The sequence below is a fragment of the Nematolebias whitei genome, chromosome 6 (genome assembly GCF_014905685.2).
Source record: "Nematolebias whitei isolate Nwh7 chromosome 6, NemWhi1, whole genome shotgun sequence".
Lineage (NCBI taxonomy): Eukaryota > Metazoa > Chordata > Actinopteri > Cyprinodontiformes > Rivulidae > Nematolebias > Nematolebias whitei.
In genome coordinates, this window is record NC_056503.1 from 28,550,160 (window position 1) to 28,573,064 (window position 22,905).

A 22,905-nucleotide genomic window follows, 5' to 3' on the forward strand; every position below is an offset into this window, starting at 1 on the left:
ATGTTGGACCCAACATTTTACAAAAATCAGTTCCTAACAAATAAAGAACAAAGTCTAACACTAAACTTTAAATTTGTGCATAGTTTTTTTTTAAAGCAGCACAGACAGAATCACAACTTGTGTCTGACGCCGGGGCGTCGGCTACTAACAGCACATACAGTACGTTTATAAACATGACAGACTAGCTCGTTACTAATGTTAGTCCATAACAATAAAAAAAAGAACACCTACATGGTGCAGCTCCAGCATCTACATCAAGGGAAAGGCGGTTGAAAGCAGCTGTGGAGGACATGCATGATGATGATGAGGAGGAAGAAGATGATAAAGAGCCTCCCATTTCTGAGAGTGTTCGTCGTGCAGGGGGCAAAGGGAGGGACTTTGGGAAGTCGTAGCCGTCGTCATCCTCCTCCTTGTCCTCAGGTGCAGGGTCTCTGGGACCGTTTGTCATCCCCAGAGGGGGCAGCTCTGAATAATCTGGAAGGATGAAAGGCATAATGTGTTGGCACGTCAAAATCAACTTAATACAGAAACACAGAGGTAGAACTTGAGATTATTCATTTTGACTGGTTAGAGCAAAATTCATTCTGAAGGAGGCAACACAGGATTAAAATAAAGAAATACCTGAATCTCTGGCTTGTTGTGACAGGGCCTGGATGTTGTACATGGCTTCATAACCTATAGGTCCATCTTCAGCAGCTAGTGTCAGCCTACAACAACCAACAATACCAACAAGTTACACCTCAGATAAACAACCCCTCTGTATTTTCTTGATATGCTGGATGGAGGTGGAGTCATTGGGTGTTTAAATACCGCGAGTTGAGTGCAGAGGGTTGGGCTTGTGCTTGGAGTGCTGACGGAGGCTGAGGCTGTGAGGGTCTTGGCGCCGGTAAAGGTTCTCCAACGGGTGGTGCCACGATGGGCCGAGAGGAGGGAATCATGTACTCGGAGTCCTCCTCACTGTCACATGGCTCTTCACCGGCTACTGCTCTCAAAACTGGAGATGGTCTGGGCGCAAACCAAGATATCACAGATATTTACAAAACATCAACATAAACATGTCTCTTAAAAGTAATGCCTTGCTTTGAGATGATGAGTTAATAGAGTATCAGTAGGTCATCACAGGACCAGTTAAATGTACCTGTTTGCCAGTGAATAGATGGCGCTGGCTGAAGCGGAGGGTTTCACTTTGGGGTTGTCATATTCTGGACCCAATAATGCAGCAAAGTTCTGGGAAGCAAAGAAATACTCACATGTTAGAAACTTCAGATTTATATATTGACATAATTAAAGAAAATGTTTAGCATTTCAGAACATCTGCTCTTTCAGATTCTTGTTGACATCAACATGAGAAGTTGGTGGCAGCAGCCAGTCAGTTCTAGTTACTTTAATTAAAAATATATATCCAGAACAGGAAAGTTAACTAATTAATGCAAGAACTTTTAGTTTTTACTTGAATAGGAGAAACCCAGTTTCCAAAGAAGTTAATGGTTATAGAAGTTGTGACTCACTTTTGACTAAACTAATCAAGGTATTATGTGGTGAGCAGTGAACTTAAGAGGTGCACATTTTGTTGGAGAACTACTTTCTTGTTTTGAACCTTGATGGTAATTTAGACATTTGTTAATAAAACAGGTTTATCAAAACTCTTTTTAAAGTTACACTGTGAATAATAAAGAAACTGTGCTTTGATTAAAAAAAAAAAATTTTTAGACCCATATTTCAGGAATAATCGTAAACTTGCAGCTCTTACGTATTTACATAACATATGAAAACTAATTAACTGCAGGGTTGACTCCAAAAGTTGTTTCCCTGCTCAAATGAAAAAGTACAGCACTTATATTTGGAAGCCGTTTACTGTGAGCGCACAACGTCCGACAAAAAGAGCTCTTAATGCAAAGCTCAACAGACCATCCTAGGATTGCAAAACAAAACCATCAGAGATCATTAGAAACTAAGAGCAGCCAAGTCTGTTCCACTCTAATATGAAAACTAATGAAGGGAGAAGCTAAAAGGTCTACACAGACTATACAGACTGATCACAAGACTGCGCTAAAGAAAAACTACTTTTTAACAACAATCTTCACAAAGATGATGCGTCAATGACCAGATTATACATTAAAATCCATCTTTAGGAGCTGGGTGTGAAATATTTGGACGCATGAAATAAGATCAACCTAAAACCAGAAAACAACCTGAAGACCGTTTTGAATGGCTAACAGTCTAATGTGTTCAGTATGTGTAAAACATGAGAATACAGTCTCATGCAGTCAACAGTGTTACTGACATCACTGAAGACAGAAGAAGCTCCAGATTTCTAAAGTGTAGAAAAGTATTTTGTCAACACATCTGAGCTGCTGATTTTGCAGAACTTCCCAGAACAACAGCAAAAAATAAAAAAATATAAAATAAAACCTACAAAAAGCAACACAGGAGCTTTAATGGTAAAGAAGCAGATTTTTCCCCAACTTTGAGTGGATAAACCTTCAACCCAACAGAGCAAAATTTCACCTGTTGAACACAAAGCTAAGGAAATAAAGATCCATAAAAAACTAAACAAAATACAAGAACAACTGTAGTAGCAAAACAAAGTAAGAAAACTTTTTAAGTTCTAAGCTTTTTAAACCTAAAGCAGCCAATGGTTGGAACTGATTCTAACCAAATCAATTAAAAAATGTTTACTCTGTAGATTTAGCTGGTTAATTTTTAACAAAAGAACATATAATTTATCAAGTAAAATATACAAATAAATTGTTATGTCTGGAAAAACTAGTTTAGTTTGAATGTGTAAACAACACCATTAACAGATATTTTGTTTTGAAAACTGTATATTTCTTTATTCTCAACTTTAAGAATTATTAAAAATATTTTTTAATGCAAAGATCAGTTCTATGAGTTTAGAAATGAAAACTGTTTGTTTCTGCAGTTTTACAACACTGTGTTCAGACGTGTCTGACAGCACCTATAAAAATAACATCTGAGGTATTTGAGGACTTGTGTGAACAGTTTTCATTCATCTCAGCAGCGCTGGACTGGAAGTGAAACCATGTTTAGTGTGATGTGTGGAGGTGGTTCTGACCAGCTGGTGGTCCAGACTGACGGAGCTGTTGTTCTTCTGAGAGTCTGAGCGGGTGTCCAGAGCAGAAGGCAGTGCCAAGGGGAGGGAGTGTCTGTTGGATAGTTCCCTGACACCTGCTCGAATGTCCCCTCCCAGACTGGAGACTTGTGTGGATGAAGAGGATGATGAGGATGAGGAAGAAGAGGAGGTGGGGGCCTTGGGAACAGGCCTGGAGTTCCAGTCAGCTACTGGACGGTTTGGGGGTGTGGGAGGGAGCTTGTCTCGTGGGGGCTCCCCTGGAGTGCTGGGTAAGGGTCGCCTTTGCAACCGGGCATCAGGGGCTGGCCCGACCGTGTGGGGTCTGTCTGGAGGAGGAGGAGGGGGGAGATCCCGCAGTGCAGGAGGAAGAGGAAGAGGCTTGTCTTTGTGGTGAGATGGAGTCTGGACGAATAAAACGGAGACAAAGGGAATTTTTTTATCAGCATATTTTACCGGCACAATACACAGAAAACGATCATTTGTTTATGATCTATAAAGAAAACAGTGACGCATCAAAACACTAACATCACAAATGAAGTGGCATTCAGTTACCTTACTGCTGACGCCTGGACTGGAGGCACCAGGGGGGTTCGCAGGCCTGTGTGGTAACAAGTCAAGTCTGGGAGGTACTGGGGGAAAAGATGACTGAGGAGGCATGGACATGGGTGACGGGGGGCGCTCCACCTGTATCAGTCAAACACAGACCTCTGATCAAAACTTAAGCAAACAGGTTTTCTCTATATCCCAATTTCTATGACAAAAAATATATATTTCCCACAACTTGTGTCCAATTATGTTTTCATGCTTAATTATCTGCCTTCTCTTTTGTCACAGTTTTATTTTGTGCAAGATTACAATGACTGGAAGCACATGTTAAAAGTAATGTCAAAGAGAAAGGTTCAGCACTAAGTAAGTTCCATGGACACAAAGTGCGTGTGATCTCAGGTCTTCACATATTTTTGGAATATTGCATAGAGTTTTTTTCAGAGGCACATAAAAGATGTAAGATAGGAGAATGCCCCAGATATCAAATGCCGAGAGATGAAAAAAGCTGCTGCCTTGGCATCATGAAAGATAAGAGATGAAAGACCTTAAAAATAAGATGGGGAAGCTAAAAGAGCAGAAAAAAAAGAGAAGGGTGAGGTAGGGAGTGTTCTCTCTGTACTGAAATGAGTCTAAAAAAAAGGAGAGGATGGTAAAAAAAAAAAAAATCCAGAGTTGTAGCCTGGTTGTCAGGTCCACAGTGTATTCTTAATGATTAGAAACCAGTTAAAGCGAGCCAAAGTTCTCCACAATCTAACCTTCATACAGGCAAGTTTGCTCATCACCAGGTGGGGGTCTTCAAGTCTGTCATCATCGTCGTCATCGTAGCTGGGCGATGGTGCGCCCTCGGCTCCCATGATGCACCTAGATAAGCATCCGCTGTTGTCCTTGGGGTCGAAAGGATCAACAACAATAGGCTCTGTACCTTTAATTTCACAGCGACAAAAGGGACATCCAGTTCCTTGACCCTCTGACTCCTGTAAAGCAGGTACAAAGGCAGGATGATGTCATGTAGATGTGCATAAAGAAGCTCTAGAGCAAGTCAATTTTTGAACAAAACAAATTCTGACATCTAACCAAAAAGCCAACGCTGGCTTCCACCCACTCTCATACCTGCCAGGCAGTGAGACAGGAGGTGCACATGAGGTGACCGCAGGGCTCGATCTTCACATCCTTGTCATTCTCAGCACAGATCTTACAAAGCTGGAAAGTGGAGCCCATCTCACAGTACAGCTCATATTGCTCCTGAGGGGAGGAAAAACACGGTGAGACAGTAACATCACAAAGAGCGAACAACACCTGAGAACATTCGGAAACGAGCTGCTGAAAATCAAGAGCGTTACTCAAAATGCGGAGGCGTAGTTTTAGTTTCAGTCTTGTGCTCGAGCCCAGCGAGCCCATGAATAACATTTACAAAATCTCTGAGAAACTCTCATACAAAACACATTTCTTGCAACACTGTTGTGACCTTAAATGTGAGAACATCCATATCACCAAGAAAACTAATTCTACAAATGAGTTGAGTGTTAGAATTTTATCTTTGTTTCCCAAGAAGCAAGCCAGTGTTAAAGCAAACAAATTCAATGTTAAAGATTAGTCAAACCCAAACTAATCAATCTGTTTAAAAACTGTATTTTTCCTCATCTCTGTTAGTAAATTTAAAACAAAATGCTCATAACGTTGTTCTGCTAATCCTCAAATATATGTAATATAAAATTTATCAACCATAAAAAGATGATTTATTACGTGTGCTCCTTTATGTCAGCTTCTCAGTTACTACAGCGCTTCACCAGGTTCCAACTTCTGGTTTTTGCTCATACATAATATTCTCCCATTATTGGCTTATAAGATGCTTTCTGGCCTGTGGCAGGATTTAAGGTTGAGTGTCAATAAAAACCAGTATGAATAGTAAAAACAAACAAAACAATCCACCTGTGTGACTTTAATGTGGTCTTGAGGGGAAGGCTCACACAGTCCCGTCAGGTCAGGGTTTTGGGTTCGGCCATCAGGGAATAAATAACTGAAACATACATAGAAAATTAAAAATTAAAGAAATGCCTTGAAAGCATTCTTGAATATGTGATTTAATTTAAACACCATTATTAGTTAGTGCGATTATATTACATGTGTAGATAAAGGGCAAGAGTAATGAAACCATTTGTTCAGTTCATTTATTCAATGTAAACTGATGGATGTAAAAGACATGACTAGTTTACAAATGAGGTGAACATGAAACTACTGTTTGAGGTGTTTTGTAGATATGGGCATCATACTTTACAGGCTTTCTCGGTTTCAAAAAGACAGAAAGCTTTCAATAAAGAAATCAACACTGGCAATAAAAGCTGAATTTTGCGCCAGCCGGCTAAACTACCAACTGTGGCCCACAATATAAACCATGAGCTCTGCTTTGGTTGTACAAACAGTAGAGAGATGGAAACAAGAAAGCTGATATGCAAAAAAAGAGGCTGCACAATTCACACAAATGTAGTTTTTAATAAAAATATGAGATAACGAAAAGAGAAAAGACAAAAAAAAAAAAAAAAACCCGTTGCAGACAAAACAATACATCAAATCAAGACCACAAACCAGACAGATCCGCAGCAGCAACTCAGATGTTCACATGAAAAAGCCACAAGTAATGGCATATACGATTTTGCCGAACACAAAATATATACTTACAATCCTTCTCGGAAACCATCTATGAGGGCCTGGAAGAGGGGTTTATTATGGGGAATGGTTTGGAGAATATTTCCATCTGCCGTCACATAACCGATGGCCCACTGGCCCAGCCGTGTGCAGCTCAGTCGAAAGATGTAACTGAAGAAAGACGATAATTTTCACTTACTTGCAAAAAACGATTAGATACGGAAAATAATTCCTAGAAAACTGGTGCACACAAACATTTGAGCAAGTAAGCAAACCTTTGATTACATAAAACTAAATGCAAATATGTAAAATAAATTAAAATTCTCATTTAAATTGTTTAAAAACAAATGTCTAAAGATGTGTTACACAAAAATGTGAGACAACAATTAAGTAGAGGGAAACAACAACAACAAAAAAAACAAAGTTACAAAAATTAAGAACAATCTTTATGAATTAAAACACAAAGATTGACTCAACATGACAAAAGGCTTAAACACTTGTTTAAAATAAATGACAAAGTGTGACAAAAATTTTGTGTAGTATGGCTCTTGAAGTACAGGTTATACATAGCATGATCCAAGTTAATTTATAAAAACAAAAACAAACAAAAAAAAAAAAGGCTACAGGTTTGGAAACATAATTTACTAACATACATACCTTAATGAATAAACAAGGTCAAACAGGAGTGCAGAAAGTGCAACATTATTTTAATGTGGAAATACAAACTGGTGTAGGAACAGCCAGCATCCGCAGAGAAGCTACTTCTTGCTCAAAACTGATTAAAACTGAATTGTGTGCAGAAATGTAAAATAAATAAAAACAATACAAGAACTGACATCTTGCCTTTCTTTTGACAGAATGCAATAACCAAGTATGACAACGTGTGCTGGAGGTGAATAGGAACAATGCTTTACTTTGAAAAAAATAATAAAATCAAACAGTAAAAACTGGCTTGAGACAAAAAGAACGGAACAAGAAAAACTAGGAACAAAATATGCAGTTGCATGAGTTTAGTAAGGCATGAGGAAGACCGTGTGCACGGTCTGCCCTTTTCTTACTTATGCTGACAATTTTATTTTTCAGAATAAGCTCTGCGAGGAACTGACTGTCTTTGCAAATGAAGTTTATTTGAATAATCTTGCTCTGACTTTTGGTGTCATCTGAAAAATTTGGCATGTGACTGATGTGGGCCAGAAAACGGACACAAATATCAAATAAGTTTAATTTTCAAAGTAGGTATGGGACAATGCACATAAACATTGAGAAGATGGATTGTGCCTACTTTAGCCACTGATCATAATCCTTGGTGTCAAAAACTATATTCACAGAGGTGCAAATGGTAAATTCTTCAAACATTGACATGACTAATAGAAAACTAAACGTGGAACAGCAGGCGGACATCTTGTGTTACCAATTCATCCATTATCTTCTGCTTATTCTGAAGTTGGGTAGCAGGGGCAACAGCTTAAGCAGGGAGGCCCAGACATATCTTTCCCCAACCACCTATACTAGGTCTTCTGGGAGGACTCCAAGGTGTTCCCAGGCCAGCTGAGAGACATACAGTAGTATCCCCTGTGTGTCCTAGGTCTTCTGTGGGCCACTTCCCAGTCAGACATGCATCTTTACTAGATGCCTGAACCACTTCAACTGGCTCCTTTTGATGAGGAGGAGCAGCAGCTCTACACTGAGTCCCTCTCCCTGATACCTGAACTTCTCGTTCTATCTCTAAGGGAGAGTCTAGCTACCCTGCAGAGAAAACTTATATTGACCGCCTGCATCCATGGTCTCATTCTTTTGGTCACTACCCAGTGTTTGTGGCCATAGGTGAGAGTAGGAACAAAAACAGAGAGCTTAGCCTTACAGCTCACCTCACTCTTCTCCACAATGGACCAGCACAGAGTCTACAATACTGCAGATGCTGCACCAATCCGTATGTCAATCTCCCACTCCATTCTTCCCTCATTTGTGAACAAAACCCCAAGATAATTGAGCTCATCCACTTGAGACCGAACCTCACTCCCTACCAAGAGAGAGCAATCCACACTTTTTGGACTGAGGACCATGTCCTTAGATTTGGAGGTGCTGATCCTTATCCCAACAGCTTCACACTTGGCTGCGAATCGCTCCAGTGAGAGCTGAAGATCATGGTACAATAACCCCAACATCTGCAAATAGCCAACATCTGCAAATAGAGATGGAATTTCGAGGCCATGGAACCGGACTCCTTCTGTCCCCTGGCTGCACCGAGAAATTCTGTCCATAAGCGTTATGAACTGAACCAGTGAAAATGGACAACCCTGGCAGAATCCAACTCCCACCCTAAAAGGATCTTACTTACTGCCGGCAATGTGAACCAAACTCTTGCACTGTTTGTATAGGGACAGAATGGCCCGTAGCAACGGGTCTCCAATTCCATATTCGCGGAGCATCCCTCAACATTGTACCTTGACGCAACACTGTTGAATGCCTTCTTCCAAGTCCATAAATCACATGTAGACTGGACAGGCAAACTCTCATGAACTCTCTAGGACCCTAGTGAGGGTAAAGAGCTGGTACTCCTGAATAGACCTTACTAGGGAGAAGAGTGATGCCTCTATATTGGAGCACACCCTTCGGTCCTCCATTTAGAAGAGGGGAAGCACCACCCCCAGGTTGCCAATCCAGTGACACTACCCTGTCCACATGATATTGCCAAGGCGTGTCAACCAAGACAGCCTCATAGCATCCTCTCAAACCCCAGCCGGTCCAAGCAGATGGCCACTTGTCCCAAGCCTGATTCTGCTGGAGGTTTCTTCCTGTTAAAAGGGAGTTTTTCCGTTCCACTGTTGCCATTGTGCTTGCTTAGGACGAAAAACTGGGACAAAGTGAAAATTCAATGAAATCTGCTAGCTTCCTTAGATAAATTTTACTAATTGGCTTTTTTATGTAAATGAATGTTTTTATACAGTGCTCTGGGACAACTTCTGTTGTGACTTGGCACTATATAAACAAACTGAATTGAATTGAACATCTAGAGCCTTAAGGAAATCATGGCACATCTTGTCCACTGCCAGAGCCCTGTTGCCACAAAGCTTTTTGACTACCTCAGCGACCTCAGCTATAGTTACGGACAGACCAACCGACTGAAGTCCTCTGACTCAGCTTCCTCCATAGAAGACGTGTTGGTGGGCTTCAGAAGGTCTGAGAAGTATTCCTCTCACCTCCCAATGATATCATTGGTTGAAGTCAACAGTACTCCACCTTCACTGAACAGTGTTAGTGAAGTGCTGCTGTCCCCTCCTCAGCCACCTGACGGTTTGCCAGAATCTCCTTGGAGAGAATCTCCAGAATCTCAGAGAGAGACTATCTAAGGTTTCATCAAACACCTCCCACATCCAAGCTTTTGTCTCAGCAACAGCCAAGGCTGAGGACCGCTTGGCCCTCCGGTCCTTCTCAGCTGATTTTGGAGTCCCACCAGCCGAAAAGGCCTGATAGGACTCCTCCTGAAGCTTGACAGCCTCCCTACCCTGGAGTGTCCACTACAGAGTTTGAGGATGGCCTCTGCGAGAAGCACAAACAATCTTACGGCCACAGCTCAAGGAAGCCACCTCAACAATTGAGGTCTGGAACATGGCCCACTTGGGACTCAAATGTCCGCCGCTTCAGCTGGGATGTAGTTAAAGCTCTCCCGGAAGTGTGAGTTGACGATGTTCCCAGAAATCCGTCACTACACGTTTGGATCTACAGGGTCTGTTCGGCATCTTCCCTTGCCATCTTATTCAACTCACTACCAGGTGGTGATCAGTTGACAGCTTAACTCCTCTCTTCTCCGGAGTGTTTAAAACATACGGCCGCAGGTCAGATGACACAACTACAAAGTTAATCATTGATCTGCAGCCTAGGGTGTCCTGGTGCCAAGTGCACTTATGGATAGTTTTATGTTGGAACATCGTATACGTGATGGATAAACCGTGACTTGCACAGAAGTCCAACAACAGAACACCGCTCAGTTTCAGATCAGAGAGGCCGTTCCTCCTAATCACGCCACCCCAGGTCACACTGTCATTACCCACATGGGCACTGAAGTCCCCCAGCAGAAAAAAAAGGACTTCCCAGTTGGATCACCTTCCAGAGCCCTTCTAACACTCCAAGAATTTTGTATTATGATACCCAGATTCAAGTAAAAAATGCTGCGGTCATATTCACCAACAAAGACTTCAATGTCAATGTGGTTAAATGCTGACCCGGCCTGTGGTGTGACATTAGCAGTTTGTGTACAATCAGGCCTTTAATGGAAGGTGACAGTGCCATGATGTCCTATGCTCCTCAGACTCTGCTTCCCCTCCCACACACACAAACTGTAACACAAAAGTTGTGTGAATCCAACATCAAGTTCAGTGTTGGCATTAGTGTTCTTGTAGTCATTAAAATCTAATTTTAATATTTAATGAACAATGATGTTTTTATGAGTAGCAATGTAGAAGATGTCTTCAGAGTTACAGTTAACCTGTAACTTTGCTGTTGCCAATGGAAACTAATGTTGCAATACAGGCAATGTGTGTTGCTCATAAAAACTAAAACTGATGTTAATAGAAACTTGTGACAGAAGATGAACATTTGTCTTGAAATGACAGATTATCACCAACAGAGACAATGTGGCAGTTGTTAGAAATATGCATTAAATTCACAAACTTGCATTAATGTCAGAGGAGACCACAATATGTGGATAGACTGAAGGTATGAGGCGTATGAATATTTGTGTGATGTCTCACCTGCCAGGCTTGTGGATGAATTTTTGCAAACGAGCTTTGACCTCATCGTAGGTGAGGAAGGCCATGTACCCCGGATGAGTAACAGCTAAGCTGTTCCAGTTCCGCAACAGGGATGACCAAGGCTACACATCACCACACATTCACACAAAAGAGAGAAAAAGAGAATGTGAGTCATCTGAAGTGCGAGTGAATGGACAGCAGAAGCTTAGTAAGGAGAAATATTTCATACTACAACATGATGTTCAAATAACCGAGTAATGAGCCACTCTGAGTCAAGCCATGTCGAAAGGTAGCTTGACAATACGGTGCAAAACCAACAGTGTCAATTGTTACCACACAAAGACAAAGAATGACAACAATAAGATAATAAATAGTAGATCTCTCATACAAGTCATTAAAAGGGAAGTCAAACTTTGCGTTTCTTTTCTTAAGGGTACTTCTCCCAAGTTTGTTTAGTCTCAGTTACAGGTAAAGACTTCAAAATGTACCCAAGTCTTGCGGTAAATTAAGAAAACGAGAACAACTTATTTACAGTTCTACGTTTTTCACAACAGGACTTTACGAAGTGTTAAAATTAGCTCAATATATCCCGAGGGTAGCAACTCAAAGACAAACAGTATTTATGAGGGAGGTAATGGTGGTGCAGAGGTTAGAGAAGGTGGGTCTGTGATCGGAAGATCGCCGGTTCAAGCCCCGGTACCGACATCATCAAAAATGTGGGTGGGGTAGGTGAAGCACCCACACCTGCCCCCACCCTCATTCACCCCACTCTGGGCCCATGAGCAAGGCCCTTAACCCCCCATCTGCTCCCTAAACAGGTCTCTCTTGAAAATGAGTTCTCGTGGCTCAATGAGACTACCTGCATAAATAAAGGCTAAATGGAAAAAAAAAAAAAACATTTGCAATAGATCTCAATTTGCTCGTGTGAATCACAGAGGTGCACATACCTGATGCTTGAACATGTCCAAAGAAATTTGTGTGAATTTGTGTTCTCTCAGAACAGGCACATAATTGTTGTGGGCATCTTAAACCAATCTGAAATTTTTTGTGGTTGTCTCAATCCTGTCCAAAGAGTGCTAGCTCCCCTCTGACAGAAAATATCTGAGGCAAATATACAACTAAAACCATGATGACGACAACAAATACAAAAAATAAATAAATAAAACAGGACCAAAACTGCCTATCTTAATTTCAAAAGTGTACTTTTGCAAAATTAAATCTTAACTGTGGGGGCGGCTGTCATGGGAAGATGCAGAACAACTCAAAGCTGGTATGATTTGGGCAGAGGTGGACAACAAAAATATTTTACACAATGTTTTTAAAGCCATGCACGCACAAATAGCTCACAATTTTCTAAAATGTCCATTCAAAATACAGACACACACCTCGCTGGCTGCAAAAACTCAGAATTCAGTTAAGACTGCAGCAGCAAAATCTTAAAATTTTCTTCTTATATTCGCATTTTCTTTCTTCGCCATCTAGTTTTCAACAGTCATAGCTAAGTAAAGTTGACATGAACAATATTAACTTTGTGACAACATTATAATAAATTATAACAGAATAAATAAAATTTTATGCACATACTGTAACACTTTCAAGCTGGGCCTGAAATATCTCCTCCCCACCTCAGTGTAATGTGTGCAATGACAGAGGGGTTGAAGTTAAACCACAACTGCTACACTTTTGAGACAGTCACGGAGCTGAGCTGGTGAGAAAAGCCACTTTGCCATTGATAAGTGCAACTCCACTTGACTTGTGTCTTATCGGTTCTTCTCAGGTGTAGGTGATTTGCCACTGTAACTTGTTTCCCTGCTCTGTGGGCGATATTGTAACTGGTCATTGTGCTCAAGCCACTCTGCCCATTGGGGTCCTTAATCGCCCTATAATCTGACTTCAATTCCTTTAGCTTATACCGGCACTGCTTAGAAGTCGGGTGTAGCCATGCCATTATCTCCGGTATCTCTCTGTAAATGAACTTGTTTCTTGTGGTGCTGTCCATCAACAGGATCAGAGAGGAAATGGAGGTACAGATGCAGTTTGCAGTTTTACTGGGCGGGTCATCCAGTGATGTATCTCTGCTGGCCAGTCAACAGCTGCTGTCTGCCAACATCAAAATCTGCACCTCGGAGCAGTTCACTTGGAACCACAAACAAGGCGGTCCCATAAATCGGGATGAGTGGGGGTGGGTACCGGCAGTGAGCAGGCCTGGTGACCTTAACTGGTGTGGTGTGGTGCGGAACCGATGAAGAGTTGAGACAGTGACAACGTGTCATAGGTGTGAAGTGGAGCTTACAGCGCTCCACTCTAATGGCACTGTAGTCGCTTGATTGGTTTCATGATGGTAGGTAAACTCAGAGTCTTGTGATTTGGACCGGCTTGAGTGGTTTCATGTGGGAATGACTGAAAGGTCATAAAAAATAAAAATAAAAAAAAGGATTTTTCCAGACACATCAAGGAACAACAGTGCATTTAATTCAATTCAATTTCAATTCAGTTTATTTATATAGCGCCAAGTCACAACAGAAGTCGTCTCAGGGCACTGAACAGAAACATTAATATATAAAAATAACAAGTTAACACTATTTATCTGAGGAGCAGACTGCTTTGAATTTAAAACGGACTTTATATAAAATGTAGAAGCATTGCGTAAAAAGGTAAGACAACCATTATTGCTTTAACAGGATTAACAGATGAGTAGCAGGCAGCCAAATAATGCTAATCAATTACACGTAAAAATTAGCTGTTGTGTTAACTCCGGCATATTTACTTTGATGCTTACTGCTGACATGTTGATTAATATGCACTGTCCTAATTTAAATAAATAAATAAACAAATAAATAAAATGAAAATGTGCTTGTGTGAGCATCTCCATAAAAGCAGAAATTTTAGCAGTTTTCTGCTGTGTAGTACTCAGTTGTGTGTTTAAAAAAAACACCAAGCAGTGAAGATATTGGTAATAATAAAGAAGCAACTGTTGCTGCCTAACAGTATGGAACAACCGCATCACACAATTCTGCAACGAGAACGAGTTTTTCACCAGTGAAATTATCTCCCAAACAGGTGAAAGTCACAGAAAGTTCACCTACAGGTCAAACTGCACAATGCTCAGTAACAGCAAAAACCCAAGAACAGCGTATCAGATTGTACAAATGTCAGTTTGATTGTGAAAATGTAAGTTTATGACAAAATTATCTCGAAAAGCCAGAACAAGCATGACTTATTTGGAAGAGTGTGACTAATAAAAAAAAGACCAAATACAATGTATCGTAGCAGCACAAATGCCTTATAACAACAGTGTGTAGTAAAGAATGGTGCAGTCCAAATCCAGACGACAGGCCAACTAAAAAACTGTGGCAGGATCTTAAAAGAGCTGAACAGAGGGAAAACGTTTCCAACAAATATGTAAGCTACTAACAAGTTCATACAGAGAACAGTTCCTTTAGGTTGAAGCTGGTAGAAGTGGTTCTGCAAGCTTTAGATTAAGAAAGTGTACAGTAGGTTTTACCTGTTGCTTCTGCATTTTGCCTTAGTTTTTGTTAATTAAACAATGGCATAATGTAATATATTTTGTTGGTGATTTGTGGTTGTATTTATTAAAATTTAATACTTGATAAAGACCAGAAATTTATTTAAAAATCCTTCTGTCATGAACAAAACCTTATACTTGATAAAGATACGCTGGTGAAGATGCTCAGTCAACCAGGACATGGTAAATTAAAAAAAGTTCAAGACAAAAACACCTGGACAGAAGACATTTCGCTTCTGTTCTTCTTGGATGAGAAGCGAAACGTCTTCTGTTACAAATAAAGTCCAGTTATTTTTGTCTTGAACTTTTTTGAACTTGATAAAGATCATACTTTACTTTTACCATGACTGAGTTTTTGTGAATACTGGCAGTTATTCTGCAATTTGATCTCACAGGTCTAACTGGTGTGAAAGGAAGTAAAATGAACATGTACAACAACAAGAAAAGGCTGTAAATGTATAGCTGTACAAAAATTATGCTAAAAGTTTAAATTTGGCTTGAAGAAATGAGCTCAAATTAAAATCTGATCCTAGATATTTATAGTTTTCACACAAAGGAAGTGATGAGTTTAAACCGGCTCCCTGTGCTGCACATATTTTTTTGTTATAATCTCAGACTATTTCGTTTTGCACAGACAACTTTTGCACAGATAACTTATGTGACTAAATTAATATCCAGTAATTACTAGGCCTGTCACAATAACAAATTTTGCTGGGCGATTAATTGTCTCAGAAAATATTGCAATAAACGATAATATTGGTTGAAATTTGGCAATAATTAGTAATTATTCTCAAATTTAACAAGAAATGTTGGTTTATTTTTGTATGTAGTACCTGTTTTGACCACTGGATGGCAGTATAAGACTGTTTAGCCCCCATTATACTCCTGTGTAGGTCCGTCTGTGCGGAGGTACGTGCATACATACATGCACGCGGGAGTATACTGGGGGCTTTTGAACCGAAGGATGGATAGTGAGGGAGCAAGCAGCGTGTCTCTAATAAAAATGGGAGGGAGGCCCCTTGACGTGACACGGGCCATCTCTCTTTCCTGTTTATCGGTTCTCAAAATGGCAGATGCTCTGTGTGGTTTGAGCTCTTTAGCATAGCATTTGTCACACAACGCTTTTAATGAAAAAATTAAAAAACGGCAAATAAGTTCTCAGCTTCTTTTTTCAGAGAAAAACAATTTTCTAGACGAAGGCATGGGTTTCAACCGTGAATTTTGGAGCTTCGACAAGACGGAGGTTTTTCCCCCCCAAGGTCGGCCTGTTGGCTTACCTCGTAGTTTAGTTTTTCAGCTTAGCTGCTTTTAACGATCCAAAAACACAATTTTGGACGGTTAAAAGAGAATTAAAAAGGAAAGAGAAAGGGAGGGATCAGTGAAGAGCACCGGAGTTGAGCCTCGTCATCCAGTGTCTTCAGTAGAAAGAAAGACATGAAGAAATGATAAAGTTGATAAATGAAAATGAGGTCAATAATTTTCATTTATTATGTGAGTAATTGATTTATTGTTTATTACGACAGGCCTAGTAGTTACATTCAAGTTGTTTGTCATTATTGCCACTGGTTGTCACATTACTCTAAGTCAGCTAAAACACTGAAAATAACTTTACAAATGAGGGTCCTATAACATTTGACAACCACTACAACTATTGGTATAATAATGATAAAAAACATTTCACCCCGACTCTGTGGCACATTAAATACACAACTTAAAATAGCCTCAGACTCATTTCCTCTTCTAAGTTTGAGAACACATAGGAGAACTTTTTTATTGGGGGGAGTGTCACATAGGAAACGTCTAATCTGTTTAGGCTTCATTAAGTCTGGCAGAGCCTCACACACAAGTACCGAGGGATAATGTCACTCAGGGAATAAACAGTGTACACTGTTGCACACCAGATACGCTCGACGTTTCAGATAAAGTAAATTAAAACATGGCCAGTTACGTATGAGAGGGTTAGTTATAGAACACAAAGTCAACCTTGTGGTTTTAGCAGACAAAACTTTTCAGATCAAGCCTAGAACAACTTCCTTTTTTTTTTTTTCCTTTACCCCCCCATTATATTTACAGTAATTTGGGCTTTTTTTTTATTTTTATTTGCATATTGTTCCAACATTTGAACAAACTTGGGTGGTTAGAAGAACATTTTAAACCAAGATCCAGATGATTCATCTTATCCCATAGCACATAGACCAGATGACCAATATCAAGTAGATAAATCCAAATCTATACTGAACTATGCTGGTAGGAGTAAACTGTTAACTCTGGTCTGATCTAATGGAATAAATGGAGCTAAAAAAAGATGTGGCTAACAGTTTTACATACATCACGTGTTCCTCAAAACGTTTCAAAGACAATAGACCGTCATGAAGTGCTGCTCGTCTCAAGTTTCTTTCACTAATTTGTTGCACAGCGCGCACATCTCAGTACATTAACTAGCAAGGAAATGAGGAGGCAAAGGGAGAGGTGTGTAATGTGTGTGTGTGTGCCGTCTACCTGAAATAGCCTTGTAAAGATGTCAAACTCAAAAACAGAGATGTAGTCGTTGCAGGTAAGGTCTATAGTAGACTTAAGAGCCATGGCCTCCAGTCCAGAGCTGATGGGATGAAACTCATGGAGGGACTGACGAAACACTTTCCAAGGCACAATGGTTCTGTGAAAAAGTCACATTTACAAAAAGGAAAATAGGAAAAAAAAAGGGGAAAGTTAGGATTATCTCACCCCGTGAAAGACAAAAATAAAGCAATACTTAAGTTTTTGGACAAATGCAAACTAGGATCAATAACAGTTTTGACCTTAACTTGGGATTTTCTCTCTCTTTAGTCTGAGAAGCAGTGGTGTCTGCCTAATACACATCTTGAATTTTAAATACATATTCTAGTGTAGAGATTTTAAAAAAAGTTTACAATTTAAAAAAATAAATAAATTTGCATTATGTTCAAGCTATATCAGTTCCAAATAAAGATTTGACGGTCAGCTGCTCTATAAATAACTGATATCTTTAAGAGTCGTCTGCATGAAATGCAAAATAATGAATTTAGGAGCTCAAATGCCAACGTTTACAAAACCATTAAGGCTGGAAATCTTGTTGGTCCGTTCCTAGTATTGATGTAAATGATAAAGATTAAAACTACTGTTGTATAAACTGTGGTATTTAAAACAGCCTTGAAGCTCCTTGGTCTTTTTCACAATACTTGTGTCAGTGGGGGACTGAATCATTTAGTCCCGTTAAAAAAAATCATTTCAAAAGCCACTTTATTCTGCTATATGGAACATTTTTCCAAAAGTTTGTTTCTTTGTACATACTATTTTAACTGTACTGCTTTCTTTGTTAAAAGAGTAACTCTTAAGACTAACTTCCTAAAAACAAACTGTAAGGGACCCTCTGGAAGATCAAGGAAACCAGTTTTGTATTACAGATAAAGAGTTATACACAAAAGTGCTTACTTGTCCCCAAAAGCACGCCTCCAGAACTCTGCAGCATCTGCTTTGGTTATGCGAAAATTGTCACCCTGAAACAGACCATTGGGGAAGATGGCTTTGAGTTCGGCCAGCATGTGGCTGAAGATCAACGACAGTTTGGTGAGATTCCGCCTGTGGAAAAAACAAACAAACAAAACCATTACCATCTTTAGTCACTGCTTTTTGGTCTCAAGGTTATTAGCAATCCTAATTTTATATTAAGAACAAGATCCAAAATTTCTTTATTACAAATCGTCTGGGTCAACTTCCTTTTGGAATTTAAAAAAATAGCACTTTATAAGTAAAGGAAATTTTATGACCTATTGAATTTGACTAAATTAGAATAAAATTATAAACCAAACATTTCATTGTGGAGCACTTCTGGAAATAAGACAAAATATAAAAAACAAGTATATTTTAAATAGTTTTAGTTTATTGTTGGTGGCTCTATGAAGAAAGCGTGAGCACAAAAAATATCTTAGTGATGGTATGTGGCTGGACGACAACTAGGGTTGTTTTCACACCTGGTAGACTCGGTTCAGTTGGGGACCAATATTCATGACATTTTGTTTACATTTGAGCTGGTGCATTTGCATTCACACTGCACTGTGCAGTCAAGTATACCTGTTCGAACCAACCTGTTCCCCCACTCGCCTGTGGTGGCGCTGCACCAAGAACTACTGAAAGAAACGACACAAAAACCGCTGAAGAAGACACTTGTTCTTCTTCTTCTGGAAATAAAAACAAAAACGGAGTGGCATCGAGTTTTAGCAGTTTTAGGAGTTATATTTTGTCATTTTTCAAAAATAGACTCAGCATGAGCAGAAGATGAGACAGAAGACCATGGAGAATATTGTTTTTCCACACAAGGCAGCTGACGGCTCCATATGAGGTAAGAGAAATTCGTGTTTGTTTGCCCTGTGCTGTACTCCACCTCTTGCTTGTGGAGCGGGGCCCGGTCTGTTTACATTCACACTGTACTTGAACCACGCTGGAGTTCTCTTCTACCGGACCGAGACCTAGGTTTTAACCAGGGCTAGTGTTCGCCTTTTTGTTCCGTGACAGAGTTCGATGGCGCGTTCACACCTCCCTAAACGAACCAGACTTCCTAGGCAAACGAGCTAGAGTTCGATTAAAGCGGACTAAACAGGGCTGGTGTGAATGCAACCTAAATAAATAAACCCTCGCAAATTTAACTTTTAAACCTTATTACTAGTGCTGGATACATTTGTTTTAGCTCAGTTTCTGTGAACTTGACTAAGGTAATTCATAGCAATTTCTATAGTATTTAAAGTCATTTAGTGGCGACAGCCATCTTACCATACCATACCATACCATACCATACCACTTTATTTATAAAGCACTTAAAACAGCTACAAGGCCAACCAAAGTGCTGTACAGACAAAACAACAGGTAACACACCAAGCAAAATACAAAATGAGATAAATCAGAATATAGACAAAAAAACGATGCAGATAATGACGACAAACCAGTGTGGAGCATACAGGATCAAAACACAGATCATATGGTGTTGAAAGCTACTGAATAGTAGTGAGTTTTTAAACGGGACTTGAAAACCGAGAGAGAGGGGGCCTGTCTGACAAACAGAGGTAACTCGTTCCCGAGTCTTGGTCCTGCTACAGAGAAGGCCCTATCACCTCTGCACTTAAGACGAGTTCCAGGAACTGTGAGGAGCAACTGGTCCGCTGACCTCAGGGAACGTGGTGGGACATACGGTTGTAGCAGATCAGAGAAATGTGTGTGTGTGTGTGTGTGTGTGTGGGGGGGGTGCACGGCGACACTGTTCAGTGATTTGTAGACATACATGAGTATTTTGAACTGGATTCGAAAGTGAACCGGTAACCAGTGCAGAGAGGCCAAAACTGGTGTAATGTGCTCTCTTTTGCCTGTACTGGTTAAAAATCGGGCTGCTGCATTCTGGACCAGTTGTAGTCGTGCAATGGAGGTCTGACTGATACCAAACAGGAGTGAATTGCAGTAATCAAGCCTAGATGTAATGAATGCATGTATTACTGTCTCCAGGTTATTTTTGGACAATATGGGCTTCAGTTTAGACAGCCGCCTCAGTTGGAAGAAACATGATTTAACAATCATGTTTACATGATGGTTAAGCTTCAGGAAAGGGTCCATTATCACGCCCAGATTAGTGACTCTTTGTTTTTCTGACAGGGTTAGAGCGGAGAGGTCGATACAGTGGTTTGTGATCGTGTCGTTGGGAGGGAACAACATGACTTCAGACTTCTTTTCATTGAAACTCAAGAAATTTAAAGCCATCCAGTCCCTGATGTCAGCCAGGCAGTTGAGCAGAGGTTGAATAGAGCATGTACCATTGTGTCTTAGGGGGAAGTAAATTTGACAGTCATCGGCATAGAAGTGGAAGGGCATGTTGTGTTTCCGGAAAATAGCACCAAGCAGCAGCAGGTATAAAGAGAATAGGAGGGGACCCAGGATGGACCCCTGCGGAACCCCCCATTTAAGCTCCGCCTCTGCGGAACTAAAATCCTTGATGGAGACACAAAAGGATCTGTCAGCGAGGTAAGATCTGAACCAATTGAGGGCTGATCCTGTGACGCCCACCCACTGCTCCAACCTAGCAATGAGGATCTCATGGTCGATGGTGTCAAAGGCGGTTGTGAGGTCCAACAGGACAAGCAGCACAGAATCACCGGTATCTGTGAATCTGAAGATGTCGTTAAAGACCTTCAGCAGGGCAGTTTCAGTGCTGTGGAGAAGTTTAAAGCCAGATTGGAAAAGCTCTAAGATGGCGTGATCCTCCAGGAAGCACTTCAACCGCGCGCACGAATCAGGATGACTCCAAAAACAGTGGTAGATGCACATCCATCTTTATTACTTTGAGTTTTATTAATATTCATCCAGTGGTTTACAAGATAATTTGCTAACAGATACACAGATTAATAAAAACATTATTGCTAATGAGCCTTGTGATGAACTTGCAACCTGTCCAGGGTGTGCCCCACCTGATGGCTGGATATGGGCACCAGTGACCCCCGCGACCCAAAAAAGGAAGAAGCGGGTAAATGGATGGATGGATGGATTATTGCTAATGATGTTGGATTTAAAATATATTTATAGAAAAAAATGCAGACAGTAAAAAAAGTCAAAAGTAAAAAAATAAAAATAAAAAAAAAATCTAAAAAAAGTTGGAAGTTTTATTGTACTCTTGATTAACAAATTTAGTGGGTTCCAAGTTTAGCACATACACAAAGTTAGTCTTGCTTCTTAAATAAATTAATTTGAATGTCATATGTGCAATTTATATTAGTATAGCAGATAACCGTTTCTATTCCATGCAGATGAATGACTGATGTCCATCAGAGAACACTTTAGGGCATTTGTGTCAAACTCAAGGCCCGGGGACCAAATGTAGCCCTTGTTGACATCTTATCTGGCCCCCAAGATGTTATTTTAAATGTAAAATACTTACATTTCTTTAATTTTTTCAGTAATCTTTGATTGTGATGTTGAAAGCACAACAGAGAACATCAAATGAGACCATCAAACTCTTGTTGAGGAACCTGTGACCAAGAAAAAATGCTGGGCATCTGATTTGAGTCAATGTAGTTTCTGAAATTGGCCATTAGTTTGAAAAAGGTTTTAATTTTGTCCCCCTTTTGTAAGTGAGTTTGACACCCCTGCTTTAGGGTGAAAATATACACCAGTGTAATTTTCTGTTTGAGATTTTGTGAACAAAATTCACAAGTTTAGTGAAGAAAAAACAGCAGAGTTTTTAGCGACACACTGTAAGTTTCCAGAATGAATGACAAAGAGAGCCTGGGACTTCCAACAGTTCTGACTCAGTTAAAAAAGACTGGCCAACGAGCACAGAGAAGAGGAAATGACGAATGAGTAGAGGGGTGTGGGGATGACATCATAAGGAAGATGAGAAAAGAGCAAACGAGGAAGGACAAAAGTAGGAAAGGAGCACTCACACACACAAAAAGGAGACTAGCAAATGAGAGCGAATCCCTGCAACGTCACCACACCCCAGCAGCCCGTCCCAGCGTTCGATGCGTTCTGCTGAAAAAGCCACGATTAAAAAGGTAGCACAGAAGGAGATTGTGCCTGGCTGCTGAGCAGTCTGAATTGACATGCACGAGGGTGTGAGCAATGAAAGTACTGCTACATTGCAGCTGCCTCACACCACAGCACACACCCTTTGAGTGGAGACTCAGGGGTGTGGATGGAAACAGTGAATGAGGAAGGACAGTTAACGAAGATGGATTAGTGTATGTTGACACCCAGCCAATATAAACCAGTGCTTTCAGAACTGTTTAAAGGAATAGTCTGGTCAGCTGTGAAGTAATGTTTTGTCAAATAGTTAATAATTAGTAGCTGTGACATCAGACATACAGCACTTAGTATGGAAAAAGAGGTAAACATTTTTGTCCAGGCTAGGCTAAAGGCTAACCAACTGAAGGGCTGATTTTTTATAAATTTCCAGGCTTATACAAACAACTATTTCTCAAAAAAACATGCCGGTGTGTAAAAACACTACATTGATAACAAACCTCCACTTTTGCATGACACCATTTAGTTTGTTTTTGTTTCCTCAACCAAATAACACAAATGTTGCTAAGTGAATGCATGTGTGTGGAGAATAAAATGTGCCATTGCTATTGGTACTGAGCCTGCAACTGTATCAGTCCACCAGGAGTCAGGAGACGCTGATTAAGTGAACATTCAACAGCCTCTCAGCACCGTCAGCATTTACCATTGACATAATAAAGACGACGGAAACATCTCTACCTTCTCCTGTTGTTCACAATTCAAGCCAAATTGTTTTTTTTTTTTTTTTTTTTTTTTTTTTTTTTTTGGGGGGCTGGTAATGTTGTCGGTTT

The 22,905-nt window shown here is 40.2% G+C and overlaps 1 protein-coding gene across 1 annotated transcript in view; it reads right to left on the reverse strand.

The window, feature by feature from the left end:
* cbl (Cbl proto-oncogene, E3 ubiquitin protein ligase) overlaps positions 1-22,905 on the reverse strand; it is a 60,719-nt gene that overhangs the window by 4,566 nt on the left and 33,248 nt on the right. Inside the window, exons 3-15 of the mRNA XM_037678151.1 lie at positions 18,011-18,157; positions 17,060-17,216; positions 11,035-11,156; positions 6,317-6,454; positions 5,570-5,657; positions 4,751-4,882; positions 4,396-4,614; positions 3,647-3,778; positions 3,077-3,496; positions 1,139-1,227; positions 811-1,005; positions 622-707; positions 232-474 (exon numbers count right to left, since the gene is read on the reverse strand). Of these exons, the coding sequence (XP_037534079.1) occupies positions 232-474; positions 622-707; positions 811-1,005; positions 1,139-1,227; positions 3,077-3,496; positions 3,647-3,778; positions 4,396-4,614; positions 4,751-4,882; positions 5,570-5,657; positions 6,317-6,454; positions 11,035-11,156; positions 17,060-17,216; positions 18,011-18,157 (2,168 nt within the window). The remainder of the gene's footprint in view (positions 1-231; positions 475-621; positions 708-810; positions 1,006-1,138; positions 1,228-3,076; positions 3,497-3,646; positions 3,779-4,395; positions 4,615-4,750; positions 4,883-5,569; positions 5,658-6,316; positions 6,455-11,034; positions 11,157-17,059; positions 17,217-18,010; positions 18,158-22,905) is intronic.